The 16,094-nt window shown below is 48.0% G+C and overlaps 1 protein-coding gene across 4 annotated transcripts in view; it reads left to right on the top strand.

Annotated features, from left to right (window-relative positions):
- Positions 1-15,552, top strand: part of LOC149460249 (3-galactosyl-N-acetylglucosaminide 4-alpha-L-fucosyltransferase FUT3-like) — an 85,331-nt gene extending 69,779 nt beyond the window's left edge. For all 4 annotated transcript variants that reach the window (XM_089679821.1, XM_089679820.1, XM_089679818.1 and 1 more), the window contains one exon: positions 10,330-15,552. In XM_089679821.1, the coding sequence (XP_089535947.1) occupies positions 10,337-11,425 (1,089 nt within the window). In that variant the 5' untranslated portion in view covers positions 10,330-10,336 and the 3' untranslated portion in view covers positions 11,426-15,552. The remainder of the gene's footprint in view (positions 1-10,329) is intronic.
- Positions 15,553-16,094: the final 542 nt, after the last annotated feature.

Here is a 16,094-nt window from a genome sequence, read left to right as displayed (position 1 = left end):
ACGCCCGTAATCTGCCAGCATCCTATGACAAAATGGAACCCAGCAGGAGTGTGAGGAGACCTGAAAGTGGCACATGGCAGAGTGTGGCGATGGAGACAGCAGCAATGGGAGGCGGTACAGGGACCCATGACACACTGTGGACCTGGCAGCAGCATGAGGAGGCGGTACGGGGGCCCATGGCAGATTAGGGGCCTGGCAGCAGCTATGGGAGGCCTGTAATCTGCCAGCATCCTATGACAAAATGGAACCCAGCAGGAGTGTGAGGAGACCTGAAAGTGGCACATGGCAGAGTGTGGCGATGGAGACAGCAGCAATGGGAGGCGGTACAGGGACCCATGACACACTGTGGACCTGGCAGCAGCGTGAGGAGGCGGTACGGGGGCCCATGGCAGATTAGGGGCCTGGCAGCAGCTATGGGAGGCCTGTAATCTGCCAGCATCCTATGACAAAATGGAACCCAGCAGGAGAGTGAGGAGACCTGAAAGTGGCACATGGCAGAGTGTGGCGATGGAGACAGCAGCAATGGGAGTCCGTACAGGGACCCATGACACACTGTGGACCTGGCAGCAGCATGAGGAGGCGGTACAGGGGCCCATGGCAGATTAGGGGCCTGGCAGCAGCTATGGGAGACGCCCGTAATCTGCCAGCAACCTATGACAAAATGGAACCCAGCAGGAGTGTGAGGAGACCTGAAAGTGGCACATGGCAGAGTGTGGCGATGGAGACAGCAGCAATGGGAGGCCGTACAGGGACCCATGACACACTGTGGACCTGGCAGCAGCGTGAGGAGGCAGTACAGGGGCCCATGGCAGATTAGGGGCCTGGCAGCAGCTATGGGAGGCCTGTAATCTGCCAGCATCCTATGACAAAATGGAACCCAGCAGGAGTGTGAGGAGACCGGAAAGTGGCACATGGCAGAGTGTGGCGATGGAGACAGCAGCAATGGGAGTCCGTACAGGGACCCAGGACACACTGTGGACCTGGCAGCAGCGTAAGGAGGCGGTACAGGGGCCCATGGCAGATTAGGGGCCTGGCAGCAGCTATGGGAGACGCCCGTAATCTGCCAGCATCCTATGACAAAATGGAACCCAGCAGGAGTGTGAGGAGACCTGAAAGTGGCACATGGCAGAGTGTGGCGATGGAGACAGCAGCAATGGGAGGCGGTACAGGGACCCATGACACACTGTGGACCTGGCAGCAGCGTGAGGAGGCGGTATGGGGGCCCATGGCAGATTAGGGGCCTGGCAGCAGCTATGGGAGGCCTGTAATCTGCCAGCATCCTTTGACAAAATGGAACCCAGCAGGAGTGTGAGGAGACCTGAAAGTGGCACATGGCAGAGTGTGGCGATGGAGACAGCAGCAATGGGAGTCCGTACAGGGACCCAGGACACACTGTGGACCTGGCAGCAGCGTGAGGAGGCGGTACAGGGGCCCATGGCAGATTAGGGGCCTGGCAGCAGCTATGGGAGACGCCCGTAATCTGCCAGCATCCTATGACAAAATGGAACCCAGCAGGAGTGTGAGGAGACCTGAAAGTGGCACATGGCAGAGTGTGGCGATGGAGACAGCAGCAATGGGAGGCGGTACAGGGACCCATGACACACTGTGGACCTGGCAGCAGCGTGAGGAGGCGGTATGGGGGCCCATGGCAGATTAGGGGCCTGGCAGCAGCTATGGGAGACGCCCGTAATCTGCCAGCATCCTATGACAAAATGGAACCCAGCAGGAGTGTGAGGAGACCTGAAAGTGGCACATGGCAGAGTGTGGCGATGGAGACAGCAGCAATGGGAGGCGGTACAGGGACCCATGACACACTGTGGACCTGGCAGCAGCGTGAGGAGGCGGTATGGGGGCCCATGGCAGATTAGGGGCCTGGCAGCAGCTATGGGAGGCCTGTAATCTGCCAGCATCCTATGACAAAATGGAACCCAGCAGGAGTGTGAGGAGACCTGAAAGTGGCACATGGCAGAGTGTGGCGATGGAGACAGCAGCAATGGGAGTCCGTACAGGGACCCATGACACACTGTTGACCTGGCAGCAGCGTGAGGAGGCGGTACAGGGGCCCATGGCAGATTAGGGGCCTGGCAGCAGCTATGGGAGACGCCCGTAATCTGCCAGCATCCTATGACAAAATGGAACCCAGCAGGAGTGTGAGGAGACCTGAAAGTGGCACATGGCAGAGTGTGGCGTTGGAGACAGCAGCAATGGGAGGCCGTACAGGGACCCATGAGACACTGTGGACCTGGCAGCAGCGTGAGGAGGCGGTACAGGGGCCCATGGCAGATTAGGGGCCTGGCAGCAGCTATGGGAGACGCCCGTAATCTGCCAGCATCCTATGACAAAATGGAACCCAGCAGGAGTGTGAGGAGACCTGAAAGTGGCACATGGCAGAGTGTGGCGTTGGAGACAGCAGCAATGGGAGGCCGTACAGGGACCCATGAGACACTGTGGACCTGGCAGCAGCGTGAGGAGGAGGTACAGGGGCCCATGGCAGATTAGGGGCCTGGCCGCAGCACTGTGAGGCCCGTAATCTGCCAGCATCCTATGACAAAATGGAACCCAGCAGCAGTGTGAGGAGACCTGAAAGTGGCACATGGCAGAGTGTGGCGTTGGAGACAGCAGCAATGGGAGGCCGTACAGGGACCCATGAGACACTGTGGACCTGGCAGCAGCGTGAGGAGGCGGTACAGGGGCCCATGGCAGATTAGGGGCCTGGCCGCAGCAATGTGAGGCCCGTAATCTGCCAGCATCCTATGACAAAATGGAACCCAGCAGCAGTGTGAGGAGACCTGAAAGTGGCACATGGCAGGGGCATGATTCATGGCGGATTTAGTCAGTTGTGTCAGGAACTGGTGGTTTGAAATCCAGACTAATCCACGCCTGATTCATTTTCACAAACGTGAGTCTCTCCACACTTTGGGTGGAAAGTCGTGTCCTCCGCGGAGTTACAATACCTCCTGCCGCACTAAACACGCGCTCCGATGCCACGCTACTGGCCGGGCATGACAGCCTTTCAAGGGCAAATTCAGCTAGTTGGGGCCAAAGGTCAAGTTTCGTTGCCCAGTAGTCAAGGGGATTGTATACCTCGGTTGGCAGGGTGCTGTCCAAGTAGGCCCAAGCCTGTTGTTTGAGCTCCTGCTCCAGGTCCACCTGATGCTGCTGCTGCTGCTGCGGCTGGTTAGTAGTTTCCTCACTGCGCTGGTGAAGAAAGCTACTCATCATCGACTGCAGCCTGAGGCAGCCGCTGCTGGTGGAGCTGCCACTGCTCCTACCACCCCACCCCTCCTTTGCTGCCATGGCAGCGGAACGCGAGCGCACAGGGCCCACAGTGTCTGAGGATGGACGTTGGCGCAGAAAGGCAGAGACCAACTGACTACATAGGTGGTTTTTATAGTACGTAATTTTGGCCTCCCTCTCAGCAGGTGTGAAAAAGGCCACCATTTTGGAACGGTAGCGAGGGTCCAACAAGGTGGACAGCCAAAAGTCATCCCTCTGTCTGATGGTTATTATTCGGCTGTCGCTACGCAAGCAACCGAGCATGCTATGGGCCATTTGTGCCAAGGAATGTGAGGGACTCCCTGCCTCCATCTCCACAGCATACTGCCACGGTGCGTCTGGGTCCTCTGTCTCCTCCTCCTCCTCCTCTACCAGATGCTCCTGCTCCTCCACTCCTGTCCGCTGAGTGGAAAAACCACCCATTTCACTCAATAATTCCTGAGCACAAATGTCCTCCTCTACCTCCTCCTCTTCTTCCTGTCCTGCCCCCACAGGGGTCATGTGGCGTTGAGATCTGTGCGCCACGTCTACCGCACCCTGACCAGCCATTGTTAACAGCATTTGTTCCAGGACGTGCAACAGATCAATGACGTCGTTCATCCCATAGTCCTGCCGACTCACGAATAGCGTGGCCTCCTCAAAGGGCCTGAGCAAGCGGCAGGTGTCACGCATGAGCTGCCAATGGCTGACATCTAAGTTACACAGGGGAGTACCTTTATCCGCTTGTAACATCAGGAAATCGGTGATGGCCTTTCGCTGTTCGTAAAGGTGGTCTAACATGTGTAGTGTTGAATTCCACCTTGTTGCAACGTCGCAGATCAGGCGATGCTGTGGAACTCCGTTCTGCCGCTGCAGCTCAAGGAGGGTGTGCTTTGCGGTGTAGGAATGGCTGAAATGCATGCAAAGTTTACGTGACATTTTAAGGATGTCTTGCAGTGGGATGGTGGAACCGCTTGACAACCAGATTGAACACGTGAGCCATGCATGGCGCATGGCACAACCTTCCTTGACGCAGAGCAGACACCATGTTCTTTCCGTTGTCGGTCAACATGGTTCCGATTTTCAGTTTGCGCGGAGACAGCCATCTGTCGATTTCTCTGTTCATTACACTCAGAAGTTCCTCCCCTGTGTGACTACGTTCGCCAAGGCATACCAGGTGCAGCACAGCGTGACACCGTTGCGCCCTGCACATGTGATATGCCGGTCGGGTAATGGGACTTGGCACGGGGGTGGCGGCTGAGGACACGGCGGAAGAAGAGGTGGTAGAGGCGGACATCTTTGCTGGACCAAGGACGTGCAAACGTGGAGGCAAAAGCGTCGTGACCTGTCCAAGTTGCTGGTGCGGCTGTGCCGGAACCACGTTCACCCAGTGTGCCGTAAATGACATGTACTGTCCTTGACCGTAGTTACAGCTCCACACGTCGGCGCTGCCGTGCACTTTGGCAGAGACTGACATGCTCAAAGACTGGCCCACCATCTCTTCTACATGTGAATGCAGGGCTGGCACTGCCTTTTTGGCAAAGAAATGCCGGCTTGGCACTCTCCACCTTGGCGCGGCACAAGCCATCATTTCTCGGAAAGGTGCTGAGTCCACCACTTGGAAAGGGAGGGACTGCAGCACCAGCAACTTGGACAGGAGGACGTTCAGCTTTTGCACCGTCGGGTGCGTGCTCGCAAACTGTTGTCTCTTGGAAACGGATTCCAAAAAAGACTGCTGACGGAATCCGTGAAGAGGAGTAGCAGGAGAAGGAGCATCTGAACAAGCGGAACAACTCCCCTCAGCAGAGGTGTTGGAGCCTTGACTGGCTGATAGAGGGCGATTGACGTCGGGTGACGGAGCAAGTAACGGAGCGGGTGATGGAGCGGGGGCTGGGGCAGGCAGAACCGCCGTATCTTTATCACGGTTTTCCCAGGCCACCAAATGGCGACGCTGCATATGCTGACGCAACGCTGTAGTCCCAACATGGGCCCCCTGGCCACGCTTGACTTTCTGGCCACATAGTCGACATACGGCTACGTTTACTTCCTCGGGAGGCTTGACGAAAAATTGCCACACCGCCGAGTAGGAAACTTTGCCCCCGCTACTCCTCACTGGCTTACTGCTACTTCCTCCGTGCACACCGGCACCACTACTGGCCGTGGTGGTAGGCTGCAGTGGAGCTGGTGCTCTACTCCGTGGCCGTTTGCCTCCACTGACACTGCTGCGACCCTGCTGCCTCCTGGGCAACCCACCGACTGTTTTGCTCGCTGCCAAGCTGGCACCCTCTTCTCCTGATGATGCGGAAGAAATTGCCTGATGACGACGAGGCTGCCAAGTGCGATCAACCTCGTCATCATCAAGTAGGGTCTCCGCCTCACTACTAGCCCCCTCGGCTGCGTCTGGGTCAGGAGACAGACCTGTCTCTAGACCGGCTACCGAGCCACTCTCCTCGCCAGTACTTCTTCGCCTGGCTGCTGAAGAGGCGGATGTCTCCCCCCGTTCTTGACCGCCCTCTGTTAGCTCATCCTCACTGTACAGTGGGGCTGAGCCCACAGCATGCGATACTTCGCTTGGTGAGGGAACAGCAAAGGACAGGGGCAGGTAGAGGACACGTGATTTCAGTGGGCTTGCTCCCGGGCCATGCCAACTAACGGTTGTGTCTGACGTACACACCGACCGTTGGCTGTAGGTGTCAGAGGTGACCTGGGAAGAGGAAGACGACCGAGCCAACCAATCGATGACGGCAGGGTTGTCGGTGGAGACACGACCGCTGGATGACACCGGGAGCACTGGCCTCTGGCTGCGACTAGTGCTGCCTCGACCCCTTCCTCTGCTGCCACGTCTGCTCGCTCCTAAAACATTGCCTCCTCTGCCACTCATCTGCATGTTGTCTGACATACTCTTTAATTCAACGATTCTGTGTCCCTGAGTAACAATTCTGTGTCCCTGAGTAACAATTCTGTGTCTGTCCCTGAGTAACAATTCTGTGTCCCTCAGTAACAATTCTGTGTCCCTCAGTAACACTTCTGTGTCCCTCAGTAACAATTCTGTGTCCCTCAGTAACAATTCTGTGTCCCTCAGTAACAATTCTGTGTCTGTCCCTGAGTAACAATTCTGTGTCTGTCCCTGAGTAACAATTCTGTGTCCCTCAGTAACAATTCTGTGTCCCTGAGTAACAATTCTGTGTCCCTCAGTAACAATTCTGTGTCCCTCAGTAACAATTCTGTGTCTGTCCCTCAGTAACAATTCTGTGTCCCCGAGTAACAATGCTGTGTCCCTCAGTAACAATTCTGTGTCCCTCAGTAACAATTCTGTGTCTGTCCCTGAGTAACAGTTCTGTGTCCCTGAGTAACAGTTCTGTGTCCCTGAGTAACAGTTCTGTGTCCCTCAGTAACAATTCTGTGTCCCTCAGTAACAATTCTGTGTCCCTCAGTAACAATTCTGTGTCCCTCAGTAACAATTTTGTGTCTGTCCCTGAGTAACAGTTCTGTGTCCCTGAGTAACAGTTCTGTGTCCCTGAGTAACAGTTCTGTGTCCCTCAGTAACAATTCTGTGTCTGTCCCTGAGTAACAATTCTGTGTCCCTCAGTAACAATTCTGTGTCCCTCAGTAACAATTCTGTGTCCCTCAGTAACAATTCTGTGTCCCTCAGTAACAATTTTGTGTCTGTCCCTGAGTAACAGTTCTGTGTCCCTGAGTAACAGTTCTGTGTCCCTGAGTAACAGTTCTGTGTCCCTCAGTAACAATTCTGTGTCTGTCCCTGAGTAACAATTCTGTGTCCCTCAGTAACAATTCTGTGTCCCTGAGTAACAATTCTGTGTCCCTCAGTAACAATTCTGTGTCCCTCAGTAACAATTTTGTGTCTGTCCCTGAGTAACAGTTCTGTGTCCCTGAGTAACAGTTCTGTGTCCCTCAGTAACAATTCTGTGTCTGTCCCTGAGTAACAATTCTGTGTCCCTCAGTAACAATTCTGTGTCCCTCAGTAACAATTCTGTGTCCCTCAGTAACAATTTTGTGTCTGTCCCTGAGTAACAGTTCTGTGTCCCTGAGTAACAGTTCTGTGTCCCTGAGTAACAGTTCTGTGTCCCTCAGTAACAATTCTGTGTCTGTCCCTGAGTAACAATTCTGTGTCCCTCAGTAACAATTCTGTGTCCCTCAGTAACAATTCTGTGTCCCTCAGTAACAATTCTGTGTCCCTCAGTAACAATTTTGTGTCTGTCCCTGAGTAACAGTTCTGTGTCCCTGAGTAACAGTTCTGTGTCCCTGAGTAACAGTTCTGTGTCCCTCAGTAACAATTCTGTGTCTTTCCCTGAGTAACAATTCTGTGTCCCTCAGTAACAATTCTGTGTCCCTCAGTAACAATTCTGTGTCCCTCAGTAACAGTTCTGTGTCCCTGAGTAACAGTTCTGTGTCCCTCAGTAACAATTCTGTGTCTTTCCCTGAGTAACAATTCTGTGTCCCTCAGTAACAATTCTGTGCCCCTCAGTAACAATTCTGTGTCCCTCAGTAACAATTCTGTGTCCCTCAGTAACAATTCTGTGTCTGTCCCTGAGTAACAGTTCTGTGTCCCTGAGTAACAGTTCTGTGTCCCTCAGTAACAATTCTGTGTCTGTCCCTGAGTAACAATTCTGTGTCCCTCAGTAACAATTCTGTGTCCCTCAGTAACAATTCTGTGTCTGTCCCTGAGTAACAATTCTGTGTCCCTGAGTAACAATTCTGTGTCCCTGAGTAACAATGCTGTGTCCCTCAGTAACAATTCTGTGTCCCTCAGTAACAATTCTGTGTCTGTCCCTGAGTAACAGTTCTGTGTCCCTGAGTAACAGTTCTGTGTCTCTCAGTAACAATTCTGTGTCTGTCCCTGAGTAACAATTCTGTGTCCCTGAGTAACAATTCTGTGTCCCTGAGTAACAATTCTGTGTCCCTCAGTAACTATTCTGTGTCCCTCAGTAACAATTCTGTGTCTGTCCCTGAGTAACAATTCTGTGTCCCTGAGTAACAATTCTGTGTCCCTCAGTAATTCTGTGTCCCTGAGTAACAATTCTGTGTCCCTCAGTAACAATTCTGTGTCCCTCAGTAACAATTCTGTGTCTGTCCCTGAGTAACAATTCTGTGTCCCTGAGTAACAATTCTGTGTCCCTCAGTAACAATTCTGTGTCCCTGAGTAACAATTCTGTGTCCCTGAGTAACAGTTCTGTGTCCCTCAGTAACAGTTCTGTGTCTGTCCCTCAGTAACAAATATGTGTCCCTGAGTAACAATTCTGTGTCCCTCAGTAACAATTCTGTGTCCCTCAGTAACAATTCTGTGTCTGTCCCTGAGTAACAATTCTGTGTCCCTGAGTAACAGTTCTGTGTCCCTGAGTAACAGTTCTGTGTCCCTGAGTAACAGTTCTGTGTCCCTCAGTAACAATTCTGTGTCCCTCAGTAACAATTCTGTCTGTCCCTGAGTAACAATTCTGTGTCTGTCCCTGAGTAACAATTCTGTGTCTGTCCCTGAGTAACAATTCTGTGTCCCTCAGTAACAATTCTGTGTCCCTCAGTAACAATTCTGTGTCTGTCCCTGAGTAACAATTCTGTGTCTGTCCCTGAGTAACATTTCTGTGGCCCTAAGTAACGGTTCTGTGGCCCTAAGTAACGTTTCTGTGGCCCTAAGTAATGATTCTGTGGCCCTAAGTAACGTTTCTGTGGCCCTAAGTAACGTTTCTGTGGCCCTAAGTAACGATTCTGTGGCTCTAAGTAACGTTTCTGTGGCCCTAAGTAACGTTTCTGTGGCCCTAAGTAACGATTCTGTGGCCCTAAGTAACGTTTCTGTGGCCCTAAGTAACGTTTCTGTGGCCCTAAGTAACGTTTCTGTGGCCCTAAGTAACGATTCTGTGGCCCTAAGTAACGTTTCTGTGGCCCTAGGTAACGTTTCTGTGGCCCTAAGTAACGTTTCTGTGGCCCTAAGTAACGTTTCTCTGTCCCTAAGTAACGTTTCTGTGGCCCTAAGTAACGTTTCTCTGTCCCTAAGTAACGTTTCTGTGGCTCTAAGTAACGTTTCTCTGTCCCTAAGTAACGTTTCTGTGGCCCTAACTCTGTCCCTAATACAGAGAGTTCTGCCTCTCTTGAATGACTGGAGGCAAATGGAGAATTCTAAAATGGCCGCCATTTATAGCTCGACCATTACACAGTGCTGGCTGGCTGGCTGCTGATTGGCTAATGCGATCACATGTCATTAATGAATGCATTATGGGTCAGCGCGCCTTGTCTGCGCGCCTTCCCAGACATCCCCGCTCCGTCGCCGCACATGTCGCCGCCATTTTAGGAAAAATTTCGATTCGCGCATCCGAAGTATGCTAATTTTCGGATTCGGCGCAAATCGAAATTTTTCTATTATTCGAAACGAATTCCACTTCGCCTACTTCGATTCGCTCATCTCTAATTATTATTATTATTATCACTATACGTATTACCATGAGTATTTTCATGTGTATTTCTATGCTTATCTAACTGTATCACCACCTGTTATACCATCATGATTCATGTAAATAGTTTGAGGGGAATTTGTATTTGTATTTGCATATGTTTTTTTATCAGCTCTGATGAAGAAGGGAGCACCCTTCGAAACGCGTTAGCCTTCACCCCCCCTTTTCGATTTACCTGTAACCCTGTTTGGATTATAGTTACTTATGCCTGTTATACCATCACTTTGTGAGTATATTTTCTTATTAATAAAATTAGTCATTGTTGATCTTGCTATGCAGAGCCATACAAAGCAGTGTGCAGGAGCTGACAGTGGAGAGATCTGTATTGTTTACACACAGGTCTCTTCCCCGTTGGTGATACAAGGTGATCGCCGGGTGCCGGCGGGGAATCACCAGCTGGGACCTGGTGATCGACAGGTGAGACCGCCAATGGCGGTGCACACCCTCTACCTGGAAATGCAAAACCACGGAAATATACGTGATTTTGCACACCCCTGCCCCCCTGTAGCAATATTTCTGCTGTAGAGCGGCCGGAAAGCGGTTAAGTACCTGTAATAAATAAATAATGGTACTTGTTTGAAATGTAATGTATTGCTTTTTAATTTCTCCACAGATGAAAGATGATGATCTTGGCATCAATCAATCAGCAACACATGATCCTGTTTTTCCTGTTGATCATTTCTTTTCTCTTTTCATTCTTCTGGCACCGGTTTGCTTCTTATAATTCAGAATGTCCACAAATGATACGTAAGCAAGACAATAAGGTCCAGAACAAGACATCAGAGAAAGGGACTCCAAATCCAACGCCAATAGACACTATTGTTCTGGTTTGGAATTGGCCATGGGGGGAACATTTTGCATTAGACAAGTGTACAGAATTTGGTTTTCATGGATGCAAGCTGTCAACAAACAGGAGTCTATATGGTATTGCTGATGCTGTTGTTATACATCATGCAGATATAATGCATAATAGGAATGCATTGCCTAAACAACCAAGACCTTCTTTCCAGCGTTGGGTGTGGAATAACTTAGAGCCTCCTCTGATTATTACAAACTTGGAGATGTTGGACAACTTGTTCAATGCAACTATGACATTCCGTCAGGATTCAGATATTTTTATCCCATATGGTCAAATAGAAACAATGAAAGAGTCTCGAAACTTCTCCATTCCCAAGAAGTCCAAGTTGGTATCTTGGGTAGTCAGCAAATGGTATCCTGGTGTTCCTCGCATTTCTTTTTATGAAGAGTTGAACAAACATATTCCAATAGATGTTTACGGAAAGCGACACAAACCACTTAGATCAGAAGATTTCCACCAAACAATATCTCAGTATAAATTTTATTTGTCTTTTGAGAATTCTATATATAAAGACTATATCACTGAAAAGTTTTGGTCAAATGCCTTTGGTTCATGGGCTGTTCCAGTTGTATTAGGAACCTCCCGTGAGAACTATGAACGTTTTGTCCCAGGAGATTCCTTCATTCATGTTGATGACTTTCCAAGTCCAAAGGAGCTGGCTGAATATCTTCTTGAGTTGGACAAAGATGATGTGAAGTACCAAAAGTATTTCAACTGGAGATCCCGATACTATGTGAAGGCACTTTCTGGATGGTCATATCAGTACTGTAAAGCATGTGCAGTCATAAAGCAGAGTCCAAGATATCAGGTTGTTCATCAATTAGCCAAGTGGTTTTTGAAGGATGTATAGCTCTGTCAGTTTGAGATTAAATTTTAACTCCAGCTAGTCTTAGATAGAGTTTCTGTCAGGTTTAGATAGATAAAGGTTTCTGTCAGGTTTAATTTTGAACTGTAACACTATTGGGGGAAGTTACCTTACTTCCTGTCTCTGTGGCCCCTTTCAAAAATAACATTGTCAGAATTTTTAACCCTTCCTCACTCTACTAAAAGCATTTTCTTTTCTGTTTTTACTATCTGCATTAGAGGGATTTCCTATCGCTACCTCTCCTGAGAGGACATGAAAAGGACAGAAGCAACTTAAAGTGAACCTATAGTATACTTAACCCAACATCTCTGCTGCTGATTCCTTTTCTGCACTCTACTACTGCCTTGTTTCCCACTGTGACCCAATGAAATATATGAGGAGCATGTAACTCTCTACTTCATAGCCTACATTCACACCTGAGCAGAGCGTACTCCTGTTTTTTTCAGGTGTATTAGATGTGTTTTATGTGTTTTTGAGTGTGTATTAAGCATCAAAGTCCAACTTCAGTAAAAAAAAAAAAAAATCCCATGCAGTGGTGCTGTGCCTGCACTGCATGGGTTAACTGCTCATTTTCAAGGGGAGAGGAGGGCACAGATGTACTTACCTAATCCTCCCAGCACAAGACCGGTCTGGCATCTCCGCACTGCAGTGGTGTTGAGTAGTCGACTGTTCCTGATGTCATCACGTCAAGAGCAGGCTCCATAGACTAGGAACAGTCCATCACTGGACTGTGGGGAAGCGCTGTTTCCAGAGGATTGAAGGATTGGGTGAGTATAAGCTTTCTCCTCACTCCTAAACAAAACAAACAGTTGACCCGTGCAATGCAGGTACAACCCGACTGCATGGGTAAAGTTTTTTTTTTGCCCAGAGTTGGTCTTTAAGGAGTTTATGTCTGGGCTGGGCAAGGGAAGGAGAGCATTTTTATAGGAGGATAGGAATTCTTCAGGAGTAAACTGCATGCAAAAATGCATTAAAATTGTATATGTTTACAGCCGTTGCAACTGAAGTCTATGGGATCAAAATTGCTTGAATAAGGTAAAAAAAAAAGTACTTTTTTGAGTGTAGGGCGTCGAGTGTAGGGCAACATGTGGACAGACACAGATAGAAAGAATGACATTCTTTGTAGATGTAGTCAGGTGTAGGGAAAAGAGCAGAAAAATATTCACGTGTGAATGGACACTGTCTACTTTCATGAATGCCCACAATGGTCAATGCTGTCTACACATTCCAGAAGTTTGCTTTAAAGCAGTATTAAGGCCCAAATCAAAAATGTAATATATTGCAGTTTACCAATCCTTAGATCCAGTAGCTGCATTAGTTTTCTTTTTTAGTTATTTCTCTCTCTGCTTTTACCTGGTGATCTGGACATTACTACACCTCTCGTATTACAGTGCCTACACTCTGGATGAAGGAACACACGGGGCATCTTTTTATTTTTATATATAAATGGAAAAAAAAGAACATTTTTAAAAAATGATATTTTCTACTTTGTTTTAAAACATATCCAAAAAAAAAATCCGCATTGAGGCCAAAATGTATTCCGCTACATGTCTGGTAAAAATCAAGATGTTTTTGGGGACACTATACTAATTAACACTAGTATAGTTCTGATTGTTATCAAGATACTGATCTGTACAGATATTAAACAATGGTGGTTATCAGTGACTTACAATGTAACTGCGAAGTGCGATGGGCAAGCTGGAGTTAAGTGACACTGGATGGGAAGGACACTAACTGACAAAGACATCACTAGTGACACTATTACAGTGATCAGGGATAATACTGTACACTGTACTAATGACACTGGCTAGAAAGGGGTTAACATCAAGGGGCAGTGAAGGGGTGAACTGTGTGCCTAACAATTGTACTGTGTACTCCTTTTAGATCTGGCTACTTTTTCTCCCTGCTTTTCAGTCTTGGATCACACTATGAACCACAGGAACAGAACCGCATCCCCGTGCAATTCACATGTGAATCTGTGTGGTGCAATTTGAGCCCATGCATTTGGAATGGGCTCAAATCGTACTGTATCGCACCAAAGATGTACATGTACATTTTTTGGAGCCGCCCTGCAACCGCATCTGGTGCAGGAAATGCACTGCATTTATGATCTGTGTTTGGGGTGTTGTTAACTTTGTAGTGACACCCACAGCAGATCGCAAGGGCAGCACAATTAGAATGCAATGCAGGAAACAGGCATTTCCCACACTGCTTTAGTGTGAACCTAGGCTCTGGGAGAAGAAACAGCCAGATCGCTGTTCTGTGTACACAGAGTTCTGTGTGTTTGTAAACACAGAACTCTGTGCTGTGATTGGTCGCAGCTGATCAGCAGGTTTCAGCCAAAATCATTAGTCCAATCACAGCATAGGTTAATAGGGGGCGTGCACAACCAGGAAGTTTACCGCGATGTCCGGTTTCCTCCCGATGCATGGCTGTGCTGCCCAATCAGGTGCAACATGAAAATATGTTGACAAATTACATTGTAGTAGGGAGAGAGAACCAAGTGTAAGAGGGATGACCTCACCATTTTGTACTGCTCTTTCACTATCCGGCCACAAGGCCCGGGGTGGAGAGAGGACAGCACTGTATTCCTGAAAAAGAAGCAGTATTTTTCGCCAGAAATGGAGCTTTCTTTCGGTGATATTTGATCGCCTGTGCGTTTTTTATTTTTTGCGCTATAAACAAAAAAATACTGACAATTTTGAGAAAACAAACAATATTTTTGACTTTTTCCTATTGAACATGTCCAGTAAAAAAATGTAAAAAATCTAATTTCATCATAAATTTAGGCCAAAATGTATTCTGCTTCATGTCTTTGCTAAAAAAAAAAATTCCAATATTTGTAAATTAATTGGTTTACATGAAAGTTATAGCATTTGCAAATGGCGGTCTAGATACTGGAATTTTTTTTTTTTTTACTAGTAATGGCAGCGATCAGCGACTTATAGCAAGACTGCAGGACTGTGACAGGCATTCGGACACTGGGGGGAACTGACTTGGTGTCACTGACATCTCCAGTGTTACCAATACAGTGATCAGTGCTAATAAAAATCATTGCCACTGTACTAATGACACTGTGCAGGAAGGGGTTAAAATCTTGGGCGATCAAAGGGTTAACTGTGTGCTGTTTTACTACGTAGGCTGTGTCTGTGTTCTGCTGTAAGCACACTGCTATGTATGGCTCTGCTATGCAGAGCCATACAAAGCAGTGTGCAAGGGAGCTGACGGGAGAGATTTGTATTGTTTACATACAGGTCTCTACCCTGTTGGAGATGCACGGCGATCACCGGTTGGTGGCGAGTAATCACCGGCCCCGGATGGCGGTGCGGGTAGGGCGAAACTGCAAAATCTCATATATATACATGTGATTTTGTGCACCCCTGCTGCCCTGTAGCAGTATTTCTGCTAAATGGTAGAGGGGAAGCGTTTAAAGTGGTTGTAAACCTCAGACATGAAATATAAACAAAGCATATCCTTCTACAGTGTGTACTTGTCTCAATTAAGAGCAATAAGTGTCATTTCTGTCTGCTGCTTTGTTCATCTACTATCAGCATGAATCACTTTTGACACGTTTTCCTGACACCAAGAGAAAAATGGTGTCAGGGATCAGACCTTCAGCTGATTAACAGCCTCAGTCCTGTTCCTGTCAGTTGTGTGTAGGGAAGGGGTGCCCCTTCCCTCTAATCAGCTCTCAGAGCTCTCCTCACTGATGAAACTTCAGCTCCCCGCTCCTTGCTTTTCAGAGCTGAGAGATCCTATGTAAATTCTGCACTTTGAATGAATGTACAAGACAGACAGCGGCAGATAAACAGGTACAACATATGTAGGAGGATTTGTTTCTTCTCTGTATCATCTGCGGCCAGTTACTTCACTGGGTATATGTAAGGGTATACAACCACTTTAACCTTCTGACAGGATAGATTTAGTCATCCATGTTTATGCTAAGATACACTATATGATCAAAAGTGTGTGGACATCTGATAATCTCACATACTATATGGCAAAAATTACTGTGACACCCCCTCCTAATTATTGAGTTCAGGTGTTTCCAATGAAGGTTCTTGTTAATGTTACAGCATACAAAGAAATATTAAACAACTGTGTGCTTCCAACCTTGTGATGACATTTTTAGGACGTGACTGTACCCAAAAGTTAGGTCCAGAATTATATGGTTTGATGAGCTTGATGTATGAGGAACCTGAGTTGCCTTCACAGAGCCTTGATCTCAACCCCATTGAAAATCTTTGGAATATACTTGAGGTGATTGTAGCCGTATTAGTGCATTTGCGCCAGAAAAAATTGAGTACTGCCCGTGATACTATTTTTATTTGCACTAACATACAATTTTGAGGACAAGCTTTCGGGGAATGTCCCCTTCTTCAGGTCTAAGAAGCATGTGTACTGCTTAGACCTGAAGAAGGGGACATTCCCCGAAAGCTTGTCCTCAAATTTGTATGTTAGTGCAAATAAAAAAAGTATCACGGACAGTACTCAATTGTTTCTGGAATATACTCAAATGCCTATTGCGTGCCAGACATTGTTCAACCTCAGTACTAGACCTCACAAATGCTTTTTTTTACTAAATGGGCCAAATTCCTACATACCACCATGGCAACAAATGAGTGACTCAAGAAGAAGCACATTAAGGTCATGG

This window comes from Staurois parvus, unplaced genomic scaffold (genome assembly GCF_062004578.1).
Source record: "Staurois parvus isolate SC_StPar_1 unplaced genomic scaffold, SC_StPar_1.0 ptg000232l, whole genome shotgun sequence".
Lineage (NCBI taxonomy): Eukaryota > Metazoa > Chordata > Amphibia > Anura > Ranidae > Staurois > Staurois parvus.
The sequence above is the reverse complement of the archived record's forward strand: the minus strand, read 5'-3'. Positions and strand labels throughout refer to the sequence as shown.